This window comes from Python bivittatus, unplaced genomic scaffold (genome assembly GCF_059951505.1).
Source record: "Python bivittatus isolate LINGU-HERP-01145 unplaced genomic scaffold, Pbiv_v1 ctg000690_np1212, whole genome shotgun sequence".
Taxonomy (NCBI): domain Eukaryota; kingdom Metazoa; phylum Chordata; class Lepidosauria; order Squamata; family Pythonidae; genus Python; species Python bivittatus.
The window spans coordinates 11,512,467-11,533,990 of NW_028277096.1; the positions used below are offsets into that span (position 1 = coordinate 11,512,467).

The 21,524-nt window shown below is 40.7% G+C and overlaps 1 protein-coding gene across 2 annotated transcripts in view; it reads left to right on the forward strand.

Moving 5' to 3' along the window:
• CUX1 (cut like homeobox 1) overlaps window positions 1-21,524 on the forward strand; it is a 317,286-nt gene that overhangs the window by 253,563 nt on the left and 42,199 nt on the right. The window contains exons 22-24 of one of the 2 annotated variants that reach the window (XM_007421772.4): window positions 8,693-8,881; window positions 15,961-16,225; window positions 18,657-21,377. The exons of the other annotated variant lie outside the window; for it this stretch is intronic. Coding sequence (XP_007421834.1) covers window positions 8,693-8,881; window positions 15,961-16,225; window positions 18,657-19,362 — 1,160 coding nt within the window. The 3' untranslated portion in view covers window positions 19,363-21,377. Of the gene's footprint in view, window positions 1-8,692; window positions 8,882-15,960; window positions 16,226-18,656; window positions 21,378-21,524 lie in introns of those variants that run through there. 2 annotated transcript variants of the gene reach the window in all.

The window sequence follows — 21,524 nt, forward strand, 5'->3', positions numbered from 1 at the left end:
ATGAAGACCTAAGACTTCATCTGCACGGAATGACGCAGTGGATTCTGCAGGCATCAGCATGCCGCATATGTTTCCACCAGAGTCTCCCCATCCTTTATATGGTGATATTTGAGATGTGTTCTTAGAGGCATGTTTTATGAGATACATTAATGGAAGCTTTATTCACTGATTGTGGGATCAGTGCTGCTGTCCAGAATGTAAGCAGTGCCATTCCCAGAGAGACCAAAGTAACTGTAATTAAAATCAGATAACTAAATGATGTGGTAACTTCTCAGAGCCGGGTATAATATATCATGGTTGAATTATGTGGATTTATTCATCACTGCTTCTTCCAGACCAACCAGTCTTGATTGGTACTATATCTATATGGTATGCATTCATATGTTGGTAAATTCTTACAGCAGCAATTGCATGTTGTTTAGTCATCCATATTTTACTAGAATAGCCTAATATCAAGTTAGTGTGCAGAATGAGCAAACAACTTTTATAAATACATTAGGCTTCTCTAGTCTAGAGGATAATTTACTTATTAGTGGATTATTTAAGAATGGATTTCTAACCAGCCATCATCTAGAGAACAGATCATATCATCCTAGAAATATTGAGGGGAAATACCCAGCATTCCCTGACAAAATCATTATTTGTCATGGTTAACTCATACTATTAAACTTGCCTCAGTGTTGGGGTCATTATGGTGAAGAGAAAAACAGTAACTGTTAGGGACCTGTAACATTTTACCATTGTTTATTAAGAGGGAATAAAACATGAATAAAGCATCTTAAGGATGAATAAACCTGAATGTGGGAATTTCCCAATTAATGTGATCTTCCCCATGATTCTTATAATTCCTGAGATCAAAGAGATGAGAACAAACTCGGTATCAATTGCATATACATGTTCCAAAGTACATTTATATTTTTTCTTTCCGCAAATCTAAGTATTTCTGAATATATCAGGCTCTATTTAACCAACCCATATTACTTACAGATATTCTGTTAACATAAGTGTGGTTGCTGTGAGAGTGCCAAATGCAGGTGTAAATTGGGTCCAGTGAATTCATTATCATCAAAAAGTATTCCAGAGTGGATGCAGAAATTGGGCTCTTCTTTAGATATCCCTTTTTTCTGTTAGGTTATTTCAGAAGCTTGCTTTTTCCTCTGCAGTTGAAATGCTTTTATAATTTGCCTCCAAAGATTTGACTTTCTGACATTCAGCTTACATTTTTTAATATAATTGTAGGTGTGTATATACATGCATGCACATGGAAAGCTGTTAGAATGGCAGAGCTGCTCACTTTTATTATATGATTGAGTATCCCATGATGTTGGTGCAACATCACGTGGTCCCCAGTTAAAAGGTGTTCTTATAGACAAGGGACTGTAGGTTTTTCTTTGCATTATCACTTCATGCTACATGCAAGAATCCCAGTTAATTGTATGTAATTCTGCAATCAGAAAAGCCAAAAGTCAAAGGTTCCCTGTAAGCAGAGTAAACTACAAATACATCCAGTTGACTGAGGCTGCAGAGTTGAAGGGTACAAAACCATTAAAACATTTGGTGGTATGTTAACAATTTAAGACAGTGCCATATACAATAGAAGAGATACTCTAAATTGCAAACTAGCAAGAAATGAAATTTGTAAAAAGGGGACCGTACCTGTTGGTGGGTGACAGATAGTACCAGGGAGTTGTAAAAAAGATCATTTCTGCCCCCACCCCCATTCACTGTCCAGAATCTTTCTAATTGCAGTAATTCTAGCAGATGCTACCTTAATTTTTTTTTCAGTTTTTTTTCTTTCTGTCCATGAAGGCTAGAAATGAATATAAAATTATTTATTTGTAATGAAAATTCATCTTTGGCTTCTCCAAAATCTACTCTGGACTTCACATAAGTTATATTTCTCAGCGTGTTTCAGAGTGTACAGAAAACCAAGGCCCCTGATTCTTTGTCCTCTTGTACTCCAGGAAGAATATATAATTTTTATTAAAATTTTTAAAAAAGAAGATAAAAACTAATACAAACTAATATAAAGTAAAGAAGAAAAGAGAAAAAGAAAGCAAAGAGAAAGCAAAAAGTGCAAGAAAAGAAAGCAAGTTAAAAATAGAAAAGAAAGAAAAAAGATACAAAGCAGTGGTTTCCAATATTCTTCACAGCAGTTATAAGTACAATTATATTTTAACCTCTCTCTAAAGTTACTTCTTTCTATAATCTATCCTGTCTAATCATCAAAACCATAAATCACAAGTTCATTTTTTTTCATTTTTACACAAAAAGTCCATAAGAGGTTTCCAGTCACCAATAAATGATTGACACTTGTTCTTAATGTTATTTTACATAAACCTTTAGTTCCCCTGTGCCATGATTTTTGTTTTTATGTGGCTGACATTACAGAAAGTACCCAAACCTTGCATTAGGTGTAGAACTCTGTATCAGCATTTCCTTTGTGCCCCCTGTTTGCAAAATCTCTAGATTTTCTAGAGGTGGAGTTAACCTCTGTTTCATGGCCCCTTGTTGTCTCTATCTTAGCCAATATCACTAGCATTTAGAGTTTTAACATGAAAATAATTGCAAGCATGTCACATGCTAAGTGACACTGTGATTAGCAAAATCCCCTTCCTCCTCTTTCTCATTCCTCTAGCCTTTGTGTGACGTTTGCACCCTAATGGTTTTCTCACCAATAATCAGATTAATCCCCAAAATAATAATTGCAAATACATTTGTTCCATTGCTGTTTGCATAGTACAAATTGGGCCACTGCTGAGATCCCTGCAGAAGGTAATATATTAAATAATCGCAGAGGTTCCACATCAAAGGCTGCCAGTGATAGAAAAGGCTGCTGCAATTTCCCTGAATCCCTAGCAGACATTGCCCGCCGCAGAGCTAGTGGACCAATGAGTCTGCTCAAGATGAGATGCCTTCGTACACGAAGGATTAGTGATGCTACTCAGTTCCTTTTCCTCCTCCTCCTCCTCCTCCTCCTCCTCCTCCTCCTCCTCATTATTATTATTATTATTATTATTATTATTATTATTATTATTATTGCACCCCTAAAATAAGTGTAATAATTCACAAATTTCTATGCCATTCTGTACACATATCAGTTCCCAATTTCTCTGTTTAGGATCATGCCAGTTATTGTTTTAACTCTAAGTCAAGAACGTTAATTGGAAAACATAGCAAATATATTACTAATATTTTGGTAGATCTACAAAAAGTAGTGAAGATGATGAATAAATCCAAGCAAGCCAAATTCAGTCCTAAGTATAAAAGGCTGTGATATTGGTTTCAAGAGTGTACACGTGGCTATTAAAAATACAAAAAAAAAAATTATAGTAATAGTCGAACTTCTGTAGTATAATTGTTTTATAAAGTCTGGTGCACAGATTGGCTAATAACACTCTCCATTTCTTCTCAAAATTGTAGAGTACATTTCATGTTTTTTTTTTTAATAAGTATCCTATAGCAAATGGACTAAGTAGTTCCAGTGTTAACAACTCATAACTTTTAGCAGCAATGGAGTCTTGGAAGGAGATGCATTTCCATCCTCCCTTCTGCCACTTTCTGGCCAAGGAAGTCGCCCTTTTGCAATGCAAGTCCATAGAGAAATTTTCCATCAGCTTAAATTCAAGGGGGGGGGGAAATCCCCTTTTGAGGATCAGCTGGAGGGAGAACTAAAGGCCTCTTCTAGAAGGTCTCCTGAAGTGATAGGTCCGAGGAGGAAGGGTTTTTTTCCCTTATGCAGGTCAGTGGAAATATCACTTGCATGAAAAGAAAATTGCATAGTGATTGCCAAAGTATGAACTGGTGGGCATGCTGGCATCTTCAGAAACTGTGTTGCTGACCTCCATGTTAGAATAAAGTGCTCTGACAAGATAAAAATAGAAGACATAGATAGTTTTAGATAACTGCGGCCATAAAAGCTCACTGCTAGTGGGATCAAAAGCAATTTTCAGATCTATAGATGTTGCTAATAATTGTCTCTTTGAATTGTGTGTGTGTGTGTGTGGATGACTGAACACAAGCAGTTACCAAGGTGAAATAATCACATCCAGGTCCTATTTTTTCATGAAATTTGAGGTGGGGGGGGTTTCAAGTTCTCAACTACATTTATAGATATCCAGCATCTCTTTTATTAACAATAGTAATCTAGCATACTGAGATGTAATTCCCCTGCTTAAATTCAAAGCCTAGGTTAGAAGCCTCTTGCCACAGCTCTTGTTTTCCTTCACTGAGACAAATTTCCTCCTCCTTGCTTCAGTTACAGCTAGAGAAAACTCCACTGAATTCCCAGCTTTTCATCTGTATTTGTTCCACTGCTCAGATGTAGAAGAAAAAATACTGTGAGCTCCATAGGACAAATAGAAAGTTTCTTCTCCCCACCCCCCACCCCTCCTCTTCTTTGTACAGAGACCTTTTTATCCAAGAATAGTTCAACATGTTTGTTAAGGAAAGGTTGCTTAGAAAGCTCAGAAACTGCTGTCATGCATTTCTGCAGACAGATGTGGGCTCATTGGGCTTGAATTGGAAATGAAAGTGAATGCATTTGAAATGGGAATATTTGATATAACCCCAATCCCCCACTTTTCTGTTCAATATATCATTGTAAGTTTAACTCAGACATAAAGAGTTCAGTCCAAGAACAAGGCTGAATACATCAAAATGCAGTACATCTTTTAAAAAACTACCTCTGTAAAAGCAGCATCAGCCAGAAGGAGCAGTTTATCTAAAGTCAAAAAGATTAGCAAAATGGAAAAGTCTCTGCCAGGTGGAAAAAAAATGTCTGAGAGGGCATCAGTCCCCATGGAGACTGTTGGAAAGCCTCCAATGAAAACCCCTTTGCTGCATGTCCAAGGATGGGAAACCCCATTGATGAAAGGGCCTCCAAGTAAAAGGTTAAGGGAGAGCAGCTCTTCAAAACATATTATGTTGGCAGCAGACCAGTTCTTGAATCATCATGGCTTCTTCTAACAATAAATAGTACTTAATGTATCAATTTGCTGATATGCCTCTCTTTATTAATTAATAGATTTTTGAATGTTTTTAAAGCATTCCCCCATCCACAACAGATAAACAAGTCAGTATGACAATCAACTATGCAGTACAGCTTTTTAAACAAGAAACTAAAAAAGCCTCTGTTAAACAATAGGAGCCAATAACAAATAGAATATTTTATTCAATATAAATTAATTAATGATTAAATAATAAGTAAATTGCTAAATACATAAATATAAATATAATTTCAATATAAAATATTGAAACCAACCAATGAATCACCAGGTAAGGATCTCTTTTAAAATCAAGGGCCATAGTCAGTTAAAGGAAACTGTAGGGGGTGTGGGGAGGCAGTTTTCAGCTATAGGCCATGATGGCTAGAGAGAGACTACAGATGGAGAAGCAGGGTGCTAGTTGCAGGGATCCAGTAGCAGGAAAGGCTTTTGATTATTGTATTAGTGGTGTAGAGTGTGACAGCCATCTTGCTGGGCTGGGCATCAATCATGCACATGTTATTTTGCTACTGAAGTGACCACCCCAGCTACCCATCAGCCTTTGAGCCAGGTTCAGGAGTTGGCTTTTGGCATGTAACACCATAACAGCTTGGAACCTGCTTTGAGATGGGTTTTCATAGGAAATAGTATTAAAAATATGACAGATAAGTAAGTGGAGCCAATGGTGGTGGATTCCTCTTTCCTGAATGTGTTCAAGCAGAGGCTGGACAGTCACTTATTTGAGATGGTTTGATTTGGATTTCTGCAGGCAGCAGGGGGTTGGGCTTGCTGGCTTAAAGAGGACCTTCCAGAGTTTGTTTTGTGTCTGTGCCCTCAAGTCAGTCTTGACTCCTTGCAACTACGTGGACAAATCATGAAGCTTTCTTGGCAATAATTTTGGAAGTGGTTTACCATTGCCTCCTTTGTAGGGCTGAGAGAGAGTGACTGGCCTTAGGTCAGCCAGCTGGCTTTGGGTCAAAAGACTCGAACCCACAGTCTCCTGGTTTCCAGCCTGGTGCCTTTAACCACTGCACCAAACTGGCTCTTTCAGTTCTGTGCTTCTGTTATTCTAATGGAGCTTTGGTGAGTAGATTCCATTGCCTTTGCCATCTTGGCAGATGGGTTGGGCTTCCAGAATGCCTATCCAATTATAGTCTCAGCATATCTGGAGGATGGTGGGTTGGGCAAGATGGCTATGTGGTATCCAGTACATGTTTCCAGTAAGACAATGGTTGCTAAAATAAAATCAGCCCAAGGAAATTATTTCCTATTGCAAAAAAAGTTGCTGCACAAATGTCATTTATGGGATGGAAGGAGAACAGGGGAGACAGATGTGTTTTCATACTTGTCCTCTCAGGCACTGCTGCAAAGATAAACCAGAGCATCCTAGAAAGCCTGGAATTAGGAACCTTCACAATTTGTATAATTAACATCAAATTGCAGGGAGGAGTAGTCTTTTAAGTTTCCACAGGTTCAGGTATTGTGTGAACTGAGCATTAGACTTAAAGCAGCATCATTCATTAAGAAGGTTTCTGTGAAGGCCAAGATCAATAAAATTACTGAAAACTTTCCATCCCTGATGGCTAAAGTTCACTTGCTCTTGGAGTTTAAAAACACTCACAGCTGTTGTTATTTGCTTGCCCTCCAGAAGGCTCTGGCGTGCCAGCGGCTGAGCAGGGGGCAGGGGTATGCCAGGATCATTGTTTGAATGGTTTCGATTAGCTTAATGGAATGGCACTCTTATGGAGCCTGACCACAGTACGGTTTGAGCATCTGCTGTGCTGAATGGCAAGAGCTGACTAGGGAAATACAGGTTGGAAATTGTTTCAGTCTGCTGCTAGTCTTTGTTTCCATTATCTCCATTGTAAGGTCCTCAACCTTGAACAGCAGGAAGTGCGCACAGCTGGGAGAATCAATCCTGTCATTTTGCCCATGAAAACTGCAACCCTGGGGGAAGGACAAAATTATCCAGATAATTAGACGTTCGTGGAAATTGGAGGGAGGGCCATTCTTTTACATTTGCTTATGGGCTTGCATTTGGGTGTAATTCATTTGGACTGGTGGGTTTGAAGCTGCAGCCTTGAAGTCTTGCGGCTGTCTTAACCATGATCGATTGGTTGGGATTGTGTGAAGAGATGCCCTGCTTTGGGCACAACATGTGTGCTGCATCAGCTCCTGTGATTGGCAGGCAATATGAAATCTCAGAATGTTTTTATCTACTTACTAGATTTATATCCCACCTTTCTTTCATTCAAGGCAGCAAACATAGCATAACAACCTTTTGAGGGAGATTGGGTTGAGAGAGAGAGTGGCTGGCCCCATGACACCCCAGGAGCTTCCAGGGCTAAAATCTGGGTCTCCCTAGTCCTAATCCAGCTCTTAACAACTATATCACCCTGGCATAAATCCTTGGGAGCAGGCCTTTCTACCCTCAAAAGGCATTATACATTTCTTCCCTCAACTTCATTTTCTATAAATCACTTCAAGAACTCCAGAATCAAAAGGATTTTTTTTAAAATTCCCACTAGGATTTATATCCCACTTCATTGCTGGAGTCTTTAAAACATCTCATTAATTCTGATTTTAATCATAGCTGATTTGGATTGCGGTACAGTGCTATCCTAACCCACTTTTTTTTTTTTTTTTTACTATTATCTGCATGTCTGCATTCATGAGATCACTTTATAAACTCTCTTTAATGAAAAGCATCAGTCATCATTTGACTTTATCACATAAGAAAGAGTACAGTTCAGGAAAAAATGGTATGAGAGTATCTGTCTAATGCTAGGTCATTGTGGGGTTTGGTTTGGTTTGGTTTGGTTTTTTGGGCCTTCAAGACAGTCTTGACTCCTGGTGACTGCCTGGACATATCCCTGCAGTTCCTTGGCAAGATTTCAGATGTGGCTTGCCATTGCCTCCTTCCTAGAGTTGAGAGAGAGTGACTGGCCCAGGGTCACCCAGCTGGCTTTGTACCTAAGGCAAGACTAGAACTCACAGTCTCCCAGTCTCTAGCCTGGTATCTTAACCACTACACCAGACTGGTTCTCATTGTACAGAAATTCAAATACTATACACCTGGATTTGGAATGCTGATAGCAAAAGTAGAAAAGTTTGGGCTCACCACCTATTTTGATGAATACCTGTTTGAGGTATAGCTCTGACATTCTTTGTTATTGCAAGATACTTGCCATTCAGATACCCTTTGCTGGAATGTCTGTTCTTTGTTTCATGTGTTGTAGAACTGACTCAGCATCTGAAATGATTTTTCAAAGAATAAGAGCTTCTGAGTCATGGCTTTCCTTGTATCATGACCTAAGGAGCAAGCTAATTTTTTTTCATAGTTACTACATAAAACAGAAGCATTTTATTATAACCCCACTCTGTGATGAATTTGTCTGCCAAATTCTGGGCCTTTTATATGAAGAGCATCTAAAGCTGTGATCAGTCTTCCTCTTCAGTATAGATAGTCAAGTAGCTCTCTAGTGGCCAAAGGAATTAGGCATCTCCATATAAATTGTTTGCTGTTTCTTAAAAAGGGGGTTGTGTCCCTCTTTTTAAGAAAAGCCCAAACAACCAAACTGTCTTCTGGTCTTCAAGTGTATTGTTCTTCCTTCATCTCTTGTGTGCAGATTCTTAAAAATCTTGTTTCTCTTTATCTTGGGTTTTTTCCTTGATACAAATAACTTGACATTTGTATTTCTTTGCAGGTCAACGTTTGTTTGGGGAGACAATCCTGGGGCTGACACAAGGCTCAGTCTCAGACCTACTTGCTCGCCCAAAGCCCTGGCACAAACTGAGCTTGAAGGGCCGGGAGCCATTTGTGCGCATGCAGCTGTGGCTCAATGACCCAAACAACGTGGAGAAGCTGATGGACATGAAGCGCATGGAGAAGAAAGGTAACTTCTGTCACTTCTACAGGAGAAGGGAGGGGATTGATGTCCAGCCCAGGAGGACTCTCACTTTATTGAAAAATTTTTTCACTATGTTTCAAATATTACTGGTCAAGAGCATAACCTTTTGGGTCATGGAGTTTCCACAGCTTGTGGGCCACCCATAGTTGCTGTTCAGTTGGGTTGCCTTAGATATCCAAATAAATGAATTAATAAAATGTTTAACAGATTAGTGAAAAGATTAGTGTGTTTGGAAGGAAGTGGTTAATATGACCCAGGAAGGTTATATTTAGTCAAAAGCACACATATTTGTGCATGAGATTAAACTAACCCCACCAGCCAATGATATAGTAGAAACATCTAAACTCAGTTGGTCGTCCCATTTTATCTAAGAATTCTCCAAGACAAAAAGTTGGAAAGAAAGAATAGCTGAAAAAGCAAACCTCTATATCACAGAACTCAGGAACTCCGGAGTAAATGGTGGTTATAAATCCAATAAATAAATAAATGTTTGTTTATTTGTTAAGTGTGTGCCTACTGCAATCAGCTAGACTTTTTACAACGAATATATACAATTGCAGAATATAAAAACATGCATGGTAAATACATTAAATAAGTCATAATTATACACCACTTCAAGCTACTGAGCAAAAGATGGGATATAACTCCAATAATTAAATAAAAAAATAAACTATAATTTGCAGGTGTCATCTCAATCACCGTAAGCCTTCTGAAACAATTTGGTTTTTAGCAGCTTCCAGAAAGCTAGTTATATGGGATCCATTAGGAGGCGGTTCCACAACCTAGGGTTGGCCACTAAAAAAGCCATGCTTGCAAGCCTTAACTGTCTTCTCAAACTGGAGAATTGCAAACAGTTTATCCCAGGCTGCACGAAGTGGATATTTCAATTCCAGTTGGAGAAGATGGTCCTGTAGATATCTCAGAACCAACCTCTGTAGGGTTTTATAGACAAAAGCTACCATTTGAATTGCACGTAGAAGCCAATAGCAAGCCACTGCAGGGCCTGAACCACTGGTGTAAAGTGCTTAAGGCAACAAGTAGGCCACTGCATTCTGATCTAGCCGGTTCAGAATGGTTTTAATGGCAACCCCATGTAGAACACATGCAATAATCCAAGTACATAGTGATGAGAGTGTGAGTCACTATCACAATCTCCTCCTGTTCTAGGTAGGGCTGCAAATGGTACACCAGCCAGAACTGGAGAAAGAACCCCTCTACCTGGTGGCTATGGCCACCACCTGCCCATGCAGCAGTAGCCATCAGTCCAGGTTACTTACATGATTCTTCCGAGGCAGTACCACATATTAAGAAGTAGTGTTGAAATAGTTTGACAGCCTTGATGTAGAAACAATAACTCCATCTTGCTATGTCTTATCTTCAACCTGCTTTGTCCCATCCACACCCAATAGCCTTCAGATACTGAGACATCAACAGCATATCCTATGCAGACTGGAGTAGTGATACATAATTGGATATGATCAACATTCAAATGATATTGTACCCCAGACTAATGAAAGAACTCTCACAGTGAGTTTATGTAGATATTAAACAGCAGGAGGAAAAGAGCTGAACCCTGCAGCACCTACAAGGCAATCATTGAGCCAGTCTCTCTTCCACTACCAGCTGGAACTGCTTGTTAAGGAAGGAGCAGAAACACTGTAAAACAGCCCTTTCAGTTCCCAACCCTCATAGGCAATGCAGAAGGAGAAATGTTCAGTGGTCCTGAAGATTGCCGAGAGGTCTCAGAAGACCATGAATGGCACACTACCTCTAGCCAAATCCTGACAAAGGTCATCAACAAGAGTCCTTTGGAGTTGGGTGGCTAATAAATTCAAATAAATAAATAAAACTAATGTCATCTCTGTCCTATGTCCAGGCCTTGAACCCTGACTGAAAATGGACCAGATGATTTGCTTCCTCTATGGTACTCTGTAGTCTTCCAGGAAGTTTTCCTCTTCCTAAAAAGGAGAGATTAGAGACCAGGTGGTTGTCAAGAATAGATAGAGAGGCTCTTAAGGAATGGTGCACCACAGCCTCTTTTAAGGATACAGGCACAACTTCTTCCCAGAATAAGCACTGGTAACCTCCTGGATCCAGTTCGTCATGTACCAGTTACCCCCACTCCCACATAGGAGCCAAGGAGGCATGGATGTGTCCCACAAACAGCTACTAACATATCGGAGAGAGCACCCTATCCACTTACTCAGATTTCACAGGCCAAAATGAGTCCCAGATAACCTAGCAAGATGTAGCCCCAGTCACCAGATTGGCCTCTGCCCAATGTTGCTTCTGATTCAGGGGAGAACAAACAACCATCAAGACTAATAGCCACCAATAACCTAATTGTCTTTGAATTAGTTCAGTCCCCTCTTAAAATATCTGACCATCATATCTGAAATGTTGTCTTTTATTGTCTTCTTTAGTAACATTTCATTTCCATAGAAGAGCCTATTAGACCAGGAGAAAAACTGACTTTTATCATTTTCCACATTTATCATGTCTCTAATATCAGGAGGATATTAGATTGGGGCAGGTTGTAATAGATGCTCATAAAGTTTTCAAAAACGATTTCACCACGTACACAGATTGTAGGACAAGGACCCTGTGTAAAGCTGACCCAATCTGTGTGATCTCTAGGAGAAGCTTCAATCCTTCCAAGGAAGCCCATGTCACATTTTGTGAACGTTAATTGCTGAATTGCAGGGATGGAGAACCTGTGGACTTCTATATATTTCTGAAATAGAAACCTCCCACTCCCCCCACCCCCGGCTAACACTACTGGAAATTAATAACAGCTACAGGGGTGTACGTTTCCAACCCTTCTTGTAAGTCATCAAAGCAGGCATCTCCAACTTTAAATTCAGGATGGCAGACTCAGAAATTCCACAGGCTCCAAGCGCCCTCTTGTGATCCTAAATGCTGATAACTCTTCAAACAACTTGTTCAAAATATTTAACAAGCAGAAGAATCGGTAGTGGGGAATACATCTCCTGGTTCACCAAAAACCAATCAGTCAAATCTTTATTACAGTCATAGACCAGCATATGGGGCGGGGGGGGGGGTACAGTCATTAAAAAGAAGCATAAAAGATCCAGGTAGGTGTTGCATGTGTGTGTGTAAAATCTAGAATTATAAAAAGCTAGAAGATATAAAAGAAGAATAAATTATAAACTAAAAGTATATATAAAAAGCGAGAATTTAAAAAGATATAGGAGCATTAGATGGATGTGGGGGAGCATAAAACATTAGTATGTGGAAAATTATATCTATTAAGTGACAAAGCACCCTAATATGGCAAACTAGGTAAGCATTAAATCTAGTTTATAAAGTTGAGCCCCAAGCACAATTCATCCAATGAATGTTGAGCACTGATGCCCAGAATCTGGCCACATTGTGTGTTGTAGTAGAGTTAGTATCTGAAAGAAACAAGGTGGTGTAAAATTGTAATGGTAAGATGAGCCTAGTGTCAATGTCTCTGTAGTACAGCCACTAGAGAAGCACATGCTGTCTTGTTTTTTATGTGTCCAGAGTCACGAGGGCACTGTCACTCCAAGTACAGAATTTTCCTGTATCTGTCTTCTAGGACAGCTGAGGAGAGGGCATGACATCATGCCAGAGTAGAGCCCTTCTGTGATTAGGTACTTTGAGTTTAGTTAAGTATGCCATGGGGGAGGCAGAGCATCTGTTGGATTCACTGGCAAGAAAGTTGGATTCACTGGCAAGAAACTGGTGCTCTGTGTCCGTTATAAGTTGTTTAATAAGTGCTTTGATCTGATCATCCCCATGCTAAGTAGGACACCTGGAGGGAAACCCAAGGATGACATATTAGTTGCCATTGCCTCTTCACATGTGAATTGAAAATCATTGCTCCTGATTAATGGGACAAGGCCAAGGGGAAAGAAGAATACTCTAAGCCAATAATTGAATAGGGTCACCCACACTCCAGCCACTACTTTCATAAAGCTTGTCTTCAGTCTCAAGGTAGCATTAGGGCCTTAAAGAGCTGCTCTTAGAAATGTGGACTGTACAAGTCCTAACAGCACAAAATTGGAGAAGGGGTTGAGCTGAGCACCATCGAGAAGTTAACAACTTCATTTCAAATAATTTGAGATCTGTGGGTATGTAGTGGCCACCTCTTGTCTTATTTAAAGTCAGATGAATTCCGTGCATTTTCAGTAATGTGGTCCCCATGGGCTTTTCTACTACTGGCAGAATGAAGAACTACCACAGGTACTTGAAACAGGAGGCCTACTTTATCTTATGGCCATCTAAGCTTCAGGAGTGGCTATTGGGCCTTTTGGCAAATGCCATGACTTTAGTTTTCTGATAATTGAGTCCTAGCCAGTCTTCCTTGCAGTACTGTGCTAGTGCCCTCGTGCTCTTAAGGCCAACAGGTGTTCTTAAAAGTATTGCTGCATTGTCTGCATAGAGTAGAACAGAAATGTGCCTTCCAGCAAGTTTTGGGGAATGAACATCCATGTTGTGCAGGTAGCCCACCATGGACTTAATATGGAAGTTGAATAAGAGTGGGGCCAATATGTGGACTGGCTTGACACCCTTCTCTGTTACAGTAACACTGGTGAGATGGCCCTGGGGGTTACATCTTACTCAGACATGCCTTCATATAGCATACATATTAAACGAATTAGGACATTGGTCAGCCAAGGAGGCCTCTAGCTTCTTGTATCAAAGGCATAAGACAACTTAACAATTTCATGTTGCATTCTGCCAAATGTAGTCTCAGGGCAATACTGTATCTAATAAAGTTGTCTCTGAAACAATGCATTTCCAGATCTAAAGTCCTCAGATCTAGCAGAAAGAGTCATCCTAATTTTCTGTAATCCTAGAAATCTATAGCCCAACATTCATGATGTGCTAAGGTGTTTCCTTCCCTCTTTCGTCAGGTTTTCTGCATGGCTTGAACTGATTCAGACACTTTTTCCTAATTCTTAGTCCCTATGTTAGAATCATGAATTCCCAGTGCAGGTCATAAGCATGTGTTTTTCAAATCCTTATTCTTTGTAAACACTCCCATTGCTATTAGAACTTGGATTCACTTTTCCTGATTCCCAGTCTTTCAGGACCTTAGATTTGAGCAATGAGAACATAATCAAGATAATTCATGTGTTATATTATCTTTGGTCCTCCCTTTTCACAGTCCTGTTTGCATTTTACACAAAAATGAAGGGCACCCAAATTTATTTATTTAATTAGATTTAGACATCGTCTGACTCCAACACAATTCTATGCGGCTCACAATTAAAAAAAAAACAATATACCAAATATAATGTATAAGATGAAATACAGAAAAACAACATCAGTCTAAAAAGCACACACTAAATCCAAAAAAAGCCCATCCAGCAAGCAGATCACATCTACTCTGTTCCAAGGCCTGGAAGAACAGCCAGGTTTTCAAGGCCTTCCAGAATGCCATCAGGGTGGGAGCCATACAAATCTGTAGGGAGGATCTCGTTCCAAAGAGCAGGTGGCGTGACAGAGAATGCATGCTTCTTGGGTCCCAAAGGATGACATTGTTTAATCAAAAGGACTGGAGAGTGCTAACTCTGCCAGCTCTTACCAGACAGGCAGAAACAGTGGGAGATAGGAAGTCTCTCAAATAACCTGTGCCATCTAGAGCTCTATAGGTGATAGCCATCACCTTGAAATGCACCTAAAAGCATACCAGCAACCAGTGTCGCTTGTGAAGCAGTGACTTCACTGCCCCCACCACTTCATTCTGGACCAGTTGAAGCTTCTGGGTGGTCTTCAAGGGTAGCCCCATTTTTGTGTGTGATATATGTGCAGGGTTTGTAGTCATCTTTACTAAAGTTAAGCTTTATTATTTAAATTATTTGATTTAACTTATTAATTAATTTAATAATATTAAATTACCTGGGGCATAGTTATACAGGACATAATTGCTGCTGTAAAATGAAGTTTCAAGGGCTTTGCAGTCTTTAACAGTAAATACAAATGAAAAGCAGGGTCCCCTGCGTTCTCTCTAGAGAAAGGAGGTAGCTTGCTTATGGTTGGCAGAAATGGCAGTTCAAGGATACTCATGTTTACAGGAGGAGCTATAACAAAGAAATAGATGCTTTGCCAGCAGAAATCCTCCAATATGGCCTCCAACATCTCAGGTAGGATAGATGGGACCTTGGGCTAGCTGCAGGACCAATAAATGCGGTCTGAGATGGGCTGCAGATCAGGCATCTGAATCCTCAGGCAAAGGTCCAGGAGCCATCCAAAGTCTAAATCAGGCTGAGCGCTGAGTTCCAAAGTAACAAAAGAGGACTGAAAGGTAGAAGCAGATGCAAAGCCAGGGGCACAAAGGATTGCAAGCTGAAGCATCAATCAGGGAACAGAAGCAGTAGGTAGACAAATCTGGCTCAGTTACAAGGGCTTTCATGGGGGCTGGTATATCCTGATTTCTCTTGAGGCATGCCAGATGACCAGTTGGCTCTCTCAGACTGGAATTCCAGTATAGAAAGCACCCCTTTTCTTAAAGCATTTTCCTTCAATCAGATGTTTTTCAGATAAGTTAGATTTGTAACTCACACAATACATAGTCAACTTGCCTAGCTTTGAAGGAGATTAATTGCCTTAGGCCAACCTGCCTGGCCTCCTGTGGACTAAGCCAGAAGTAGGCAGAAGATCACAACCCTTCGTACAGGTTGATGAAGCCAAACATTGTTTCAATACTTAAATGCGGAAAGAGAGTATCGCTGCAAATGTTAAACTGTTAGGGGGCAGCTGTCTTTTGCTATTCACCCAAAGATCTTCCAGGAGATACTGATCTTCTACCCACTCTGATTTGATCTGTGAGATATGATCCTGGTTATCAGCTTCTGAGCACATTTCAGATTCCACACAATACCTTACAGGATGGCTAGAAACATCTGGTGCATGAAACACATCTCAATAGATGTGATCTGGCTAAATAAACCAGTTTTAAGCAGACTTCAGATGCCTCATAGGCTTACAAAACCTTCTTTTCACTAAGGACCAGCTTTCCCCATTCGCTGCTTTTGTCTCTGACCAACAGCATGGCTTCCTTTGTTTTCCAGCATACATGAAACGGCGGCACAGCTCAGTCAGTGACAGCCAGCCTTCAGAATCATCATCCACTGGAATAGATTACAGTCAGGGGGCCAGTCCACAACCACAGCATCAGCTCAAGAAGCCACGGGTTGTCTTGGCTCCAGAAGAGAAAGAAGCTCTGAAACGAGCCTATCAGCAAAAGCCATACCCATCACCAAAAACTATTGAGGAACTTGCCACACAGCTCAACTTGAAGACCAGCACCGTCATTAATTGGTTCCACAATTATAGGTAGGTAGCTCCGAGTTTTTCCAGTTTTCTGTTTTAGTGCAGAACCAGCAACCTTTTTGTCCTTTTCCTCGAAAAAAGCCCCTTGGAATGGGAGTCGCTTTGCTACAGCTGAGTTTTCAGTCTCATGCTTGTGGCCACTAGTGTACCTTCCTGCCAGGCTGCTCAATGCTCCTGACTTTTAAGAAAAATAAAACATCATTTTAACCCAGAAGAAAGTTAAATAGGAACGTAGCACACTGCAAAGCAAAGCACCAGTTTCTAACATATTTATTTACAGAAATGCTTTGGGGTTCTAAGCATTCTTTTTCTAAAAAAAAAATCAAATATGTAGTTGCAGCCTAGTGCTTTGTTTGTAAGTCTGCCCACCTTTCCAGGAAAAAGAGAAAGATCAGCTGCAGTGGGAGAAGGAGAGCATCCTCAGTGTCTACCTTCTAGAAAATGAAAGTTTTGTGGCATGCCATGTCCACCTTGACAAAAAGACAATGCCCCTATGTTAAGGGACACACTTTTTTTCCTTTGAGAAGAAGTGAATGTGTTATTTTAAATTATCAAATTACAAGGCTGTGTAGCTTGGTCTATATCTAACAGAAGCCGTGTACAGGTAGTCCTCGACCTATGACCATTCGATCAGCGACCATTCCAAGTTACAGTGGTGCTGAACAAATGGTGGCTATGACTGGTCCTTGGAGCTCTAGCCATCCCAGCATCCCCGTGGTCACATGATTATGATCTGGGTGCTTGGCAACCCATTTGCACTTACGACCAGTTGTCATGCGCCCCGCAAATGTGATCACCATTTGCAACCTTCCCTGCTGGCTTACCCAGAAAGTCAATGGGGAAACCAGCAGGAAAGGTTGCAAGTCACTGGGGTAAGTCTCCCCCATGTGTGCACCCTCCCCTAGCCCCTCTGCGCTCGTGGCACACTGGCCACTCACACACCAACCCCAACCCATGCAGCACTTCTCGCACACCCTCGTGCGCTCTCCCCAACCCACACACCACCTCTTGTGTACCCCCTTGCACTTTCCCCAACCCTCCCCCACAACTCCGCACACCCCCTTGCTCTCTCCCCCACCCAGCAGCAACCACTTACCTGCCTGCAGGCCTGGGACTTGTAACTTCCTGCTGACTTTGGTTGTGGGAAACCAGCAGGAAGTTGCCTCCCTAACAGCTGTGGAATTCAGTTAATGACAGCAACTGGGACTGCAGGCACACTTTACAACCGCATCATCTAGCAATGGAAATTCTGGTCCCAATTGCCGTCATAAGTTGAGGACTATCTGTAGTGAATAGACCATTTTGATCAAAAAGCCTCAAGTACATAATAGGACTTCACTGTTAAATAGCTGTATAAGGCTTTGTTTTAAAAAGCATACTTATAAAACCTACAAATAGTGAGAGGCATGTCCTCCTGAGTTAGAAAGAAAAATCCCTTTCTAACTCACTGCATGGCAGCTGAAATCGTTAAAAGAAAGTTTGCTCTTTGAATAAGATTGGGTTTTTCTTCCTCATATGCCATATATTGCATATGAGAAAATGCAATTTAAATCTCAACTTACGCTGACTTAGGCTGTAGGACTCAGGTATCTGGGAAGCTCTCCCCAAGATGATAGGACAATTTGGAAGTCTCCTTTTGGGATCAGAAAGAGGGCAAGATTGGACTTTGGAAGGGAAAAACTGATCTCAGAAAATCTCTCTCTGCCGCCAACCTATCTTCCAGACACGTTTTCCAATAATAGACAGTGGAAAAAGGGGAGGAATGATGTGGTAGAAGAAAGGCAGACAGTATTCCAAGAGAGGCAGTGAATATACTGGCTCTTACTTCTGCTCTGTCTGCTCTCTTAAGCTAGTCTGAAGCATTTCCTTTCTACTCCTGGAATGTGGAATAGGATGCTGAATTTTTCAGAGCCTTATAGCATCGTACACTGGATATTCCAAGGAGAATGACAACATTGCTCTGTAATGATCTGTATGATTTTAATTAAAGTTTCTTTAGTGAAATTTTATTTCAGACTCTACACTGAGGCATGAATCTCTAAGCTTGCTTAATACAGTCTCTTAACTCCAGGATGTACAACCTTGTTGTCCTCAAGGTTGCATGCAGTCTCTATTAAACTGTAACTTTTAATGTGACAGAATCAGGGAGTTACTAAATATATGGAGAAGTTATGATATTAACTGTAATAAATAAATTCAGTTCAAATTAATTCCAATTTAGCTTTTGTCCTGACTTTACTCCAAAAGCCTAGTGGCACCCTCAGCCAGAAAGGTTGCCCGTCTTCCTCTCAGCCTAAGCAACCTCTGTAATGATCATGGAATTGTCCAAGATACACCCATTTGATTTCCCTGGAGGAAGTGCTAGGTGCAACTATTGTATCACCTCAACTGCAACCAGCGGTGACCCTCCTTTCTCGCATGTTTCTTCTTTTAGGTCACGTATTCGTCGAGAGCTGTTTATTGAAGAAATCCAAGCTGGAGGCCAGAGCCAGGCTGGGTCGAGTGACTCTCCTTCAGCTAGAAGCAGCCGGGCAGTTCACAGCTCTGAAGGAGATAGTTGTGATGGGGTGGACACAGAAGGCCCACCCGACACAAAACAAGGCAGCCTGGAAGCAGATGAGTACAGCAATGCAACCATGAAGTCTCAGGGAGGGCGAGCAGCGTCAGCTTTCGAAGCAGGGGAAGAGGCACTGCGAGACGCCGGATCTTCGGAGAAAACGGAGACATTCCAGTTGGGAATGGAGAGCCTGGAAGACACAGATGACGAGGGAAGGCTCAAAGCACCGCGTCAGGGTTCTCCACTGAGCTCTCAACATTCAGGAGAAACTCTGGAGACCAGGCCCAACTGTGCTCCAGAAGAAGATGCCTCTACCTCAGTCCTTGCGGGGCAGAGCTCCTGCAAGCCCAGGGGAGAAAGTGTGGAGAAAGTTCCCATTGTGCCAAGTACCAGTTCCACGCTAGCCACCAGCTCTCAGAAATCCAACTCACTCAAGAGCTTGTTCAGCTTTTCTGAGGCAGCGTGCTCCAAGAACACACGGGACAACACCTTGAGGAAAAAGAAGGCAGCAAATTTGAACAGTATAATCCACCGTTTGGAGAAGGCTGCAAGTCGAGAGGAGCCCGTTGAATGGGAGTTTTGAGATTAAGCTCACCCCGCTCCACGGAGCTGGGGAAGTTAAAACTTGGACCTCTGTTGGTTTCTATTGTGTCCCGCACTTACCGCCCTGCAGGCCACGGGGCAAAAAATGCCATAGGCCAAGGTGCATATAGAGAACAAAAGGAGTGTTTAAGCCCAGTTCTATGTTTGTGTTTTCAAGGAAGAAAACTGAAACGTGTCCAGCTTTTTGTACCCTGAAGTGTTTCTATTAATTGCCCTAAAGTGATTTCCACAGTTTCTGGGGAAGAAAAAAAAAACTCATACAGCTTTTGCCTTCTGCCCTCCTCTTTGGTGTGGGCTTTAAAACAAATATATATATATACAAACAAGAAAAAAAAAATTAAACCCACATATTTAAAAGGGGGGCTTTTTATCAGCCATCTAATGGCTAAACAGAGTGATAATAATACACTATTATCTTCTTTAACCAGGAAAACAAAAAGATGGGAGGGGAGATTTTTTGAGATTAAAAAAAAAAAGTTGTTTTGTAGCTCTTCAGTTGCCACTAAGAGATTGCACAGTCAACCCGACTCTAAACACACTAGTTTGAATTCCTAAATATTTTCAAGAAAGAGTATTGTTTGAAACTTGGGGTTTAAAAAACGCATTTACTCCATGTATTTTTTAAACAGACAAAAAAAAAAAAAGACACATCAGGAAAACATCTTAATTTGTGGTAGCTGACTTCAGTGTTTTTCTTGTAAAGTGGAATAGAAAATTGACTTGTAGTGCACATTGTTTCATAGCTTTAACTGATTCTAGTCTCTTTGTCGGCTGGAATTTGTTTAATACACTCCATTTTAGGCCAAATCAGGACAGAAAAAAGAAGAAAAATTCTGAAATCTAGGTATTTTATAATCTGCTTTTTAACCTCTAACCACAGAGCACGCGGATCAGACCTCATTCTGGGAGGTGTGGGAGACAGCTTGGAAGAGGGATGTACTTGATCGGTTCAGATTGAATTGCATTATGCCAGCCTTGCCAACAAGTCCATACAAGTTACTAGTCCTCAGCCCACCTGATTGCACATGCTACATTAATCATTTGTGACCTATAAGAAAAGAACCACCAGCTTTTTGAAAGGAAAAAAAAATTACATGGGCGCCTGGAAGCAGTCCTTAACGCACCCCAGGCAATCAGGTGGGTGGCATAATGATAATATGGCTACACAAAATACCATGTGGTGTTTTTTGGGGGTTTTTTGAGGGGGGGAGGAATTGGTTGGCAAGAAAGATGGAAGTGTTCACCTGGCATCAGTTTCAAAAAGGGTGTGGTGGTACAGTGAGAAGCCATTAGAACAGCCTTACCCAACAAGATGAGTTTCCATCATTTCTAGCTGGCAACGTTTGGTAGGACAATAGTACACTGGGGCAGGCTCCTTTAGTACAATCTGATTTGGCGGTGGCACTTCATCAGCCCTTGTGCTATTCTGGTCTCACCTACCATGGAGAATAACAGCAACTGTTTCAGCCTCTTTTGAGCACCCTTAAGCAACGATTTAATGATTACCTATGGTCCCATGGCAAGTACTGGTTTCTATAACTTTTAATTGTGGGGGGAGATTTTATATATATTTCTGTACTGAAAGAGGGTGGGTCTGGAGGAAAAGTACATAGCCCTTGATTATCATAATGTTAAACTACAGAATTGCTAACCAAAGTGGACACGGAAACTGTTGCTCTTCTCCCAAATTTCAACTGTTCCTGTTATTTTATGACAGCCACAAGGCCGATCAACGTACAGAATCGATTTTCCAAATTGTCTCTAGCTCCTCCTGTTGTCTATGTGTATATGTGTGAGCATAGAGGTGTATGGAGGAATGAGTGTGCGTGTGTGTGTGTGCATGTGTGCAATTTTATACGTTGGTATTTTCTTACGTACTTGTGCACGCATAGAGTGCATTACTGCCACCTTTTTTCAATAAGCTGTTTTATCAGTTATGGCTTCTACAAATTTGCTGATTTAGACTCCTTTATTGCCATATCTTTAAAACTAACAATAGATGACTTCGATTTTTTATTTTATTTTATTTTATTTTATTTTATATATATATATATATATATATATATATATATATATATATATAAAAATATAATTTTTTTTTGGCTTATTTATAGGTGCTGTATTTTATTATCTGATTACTAG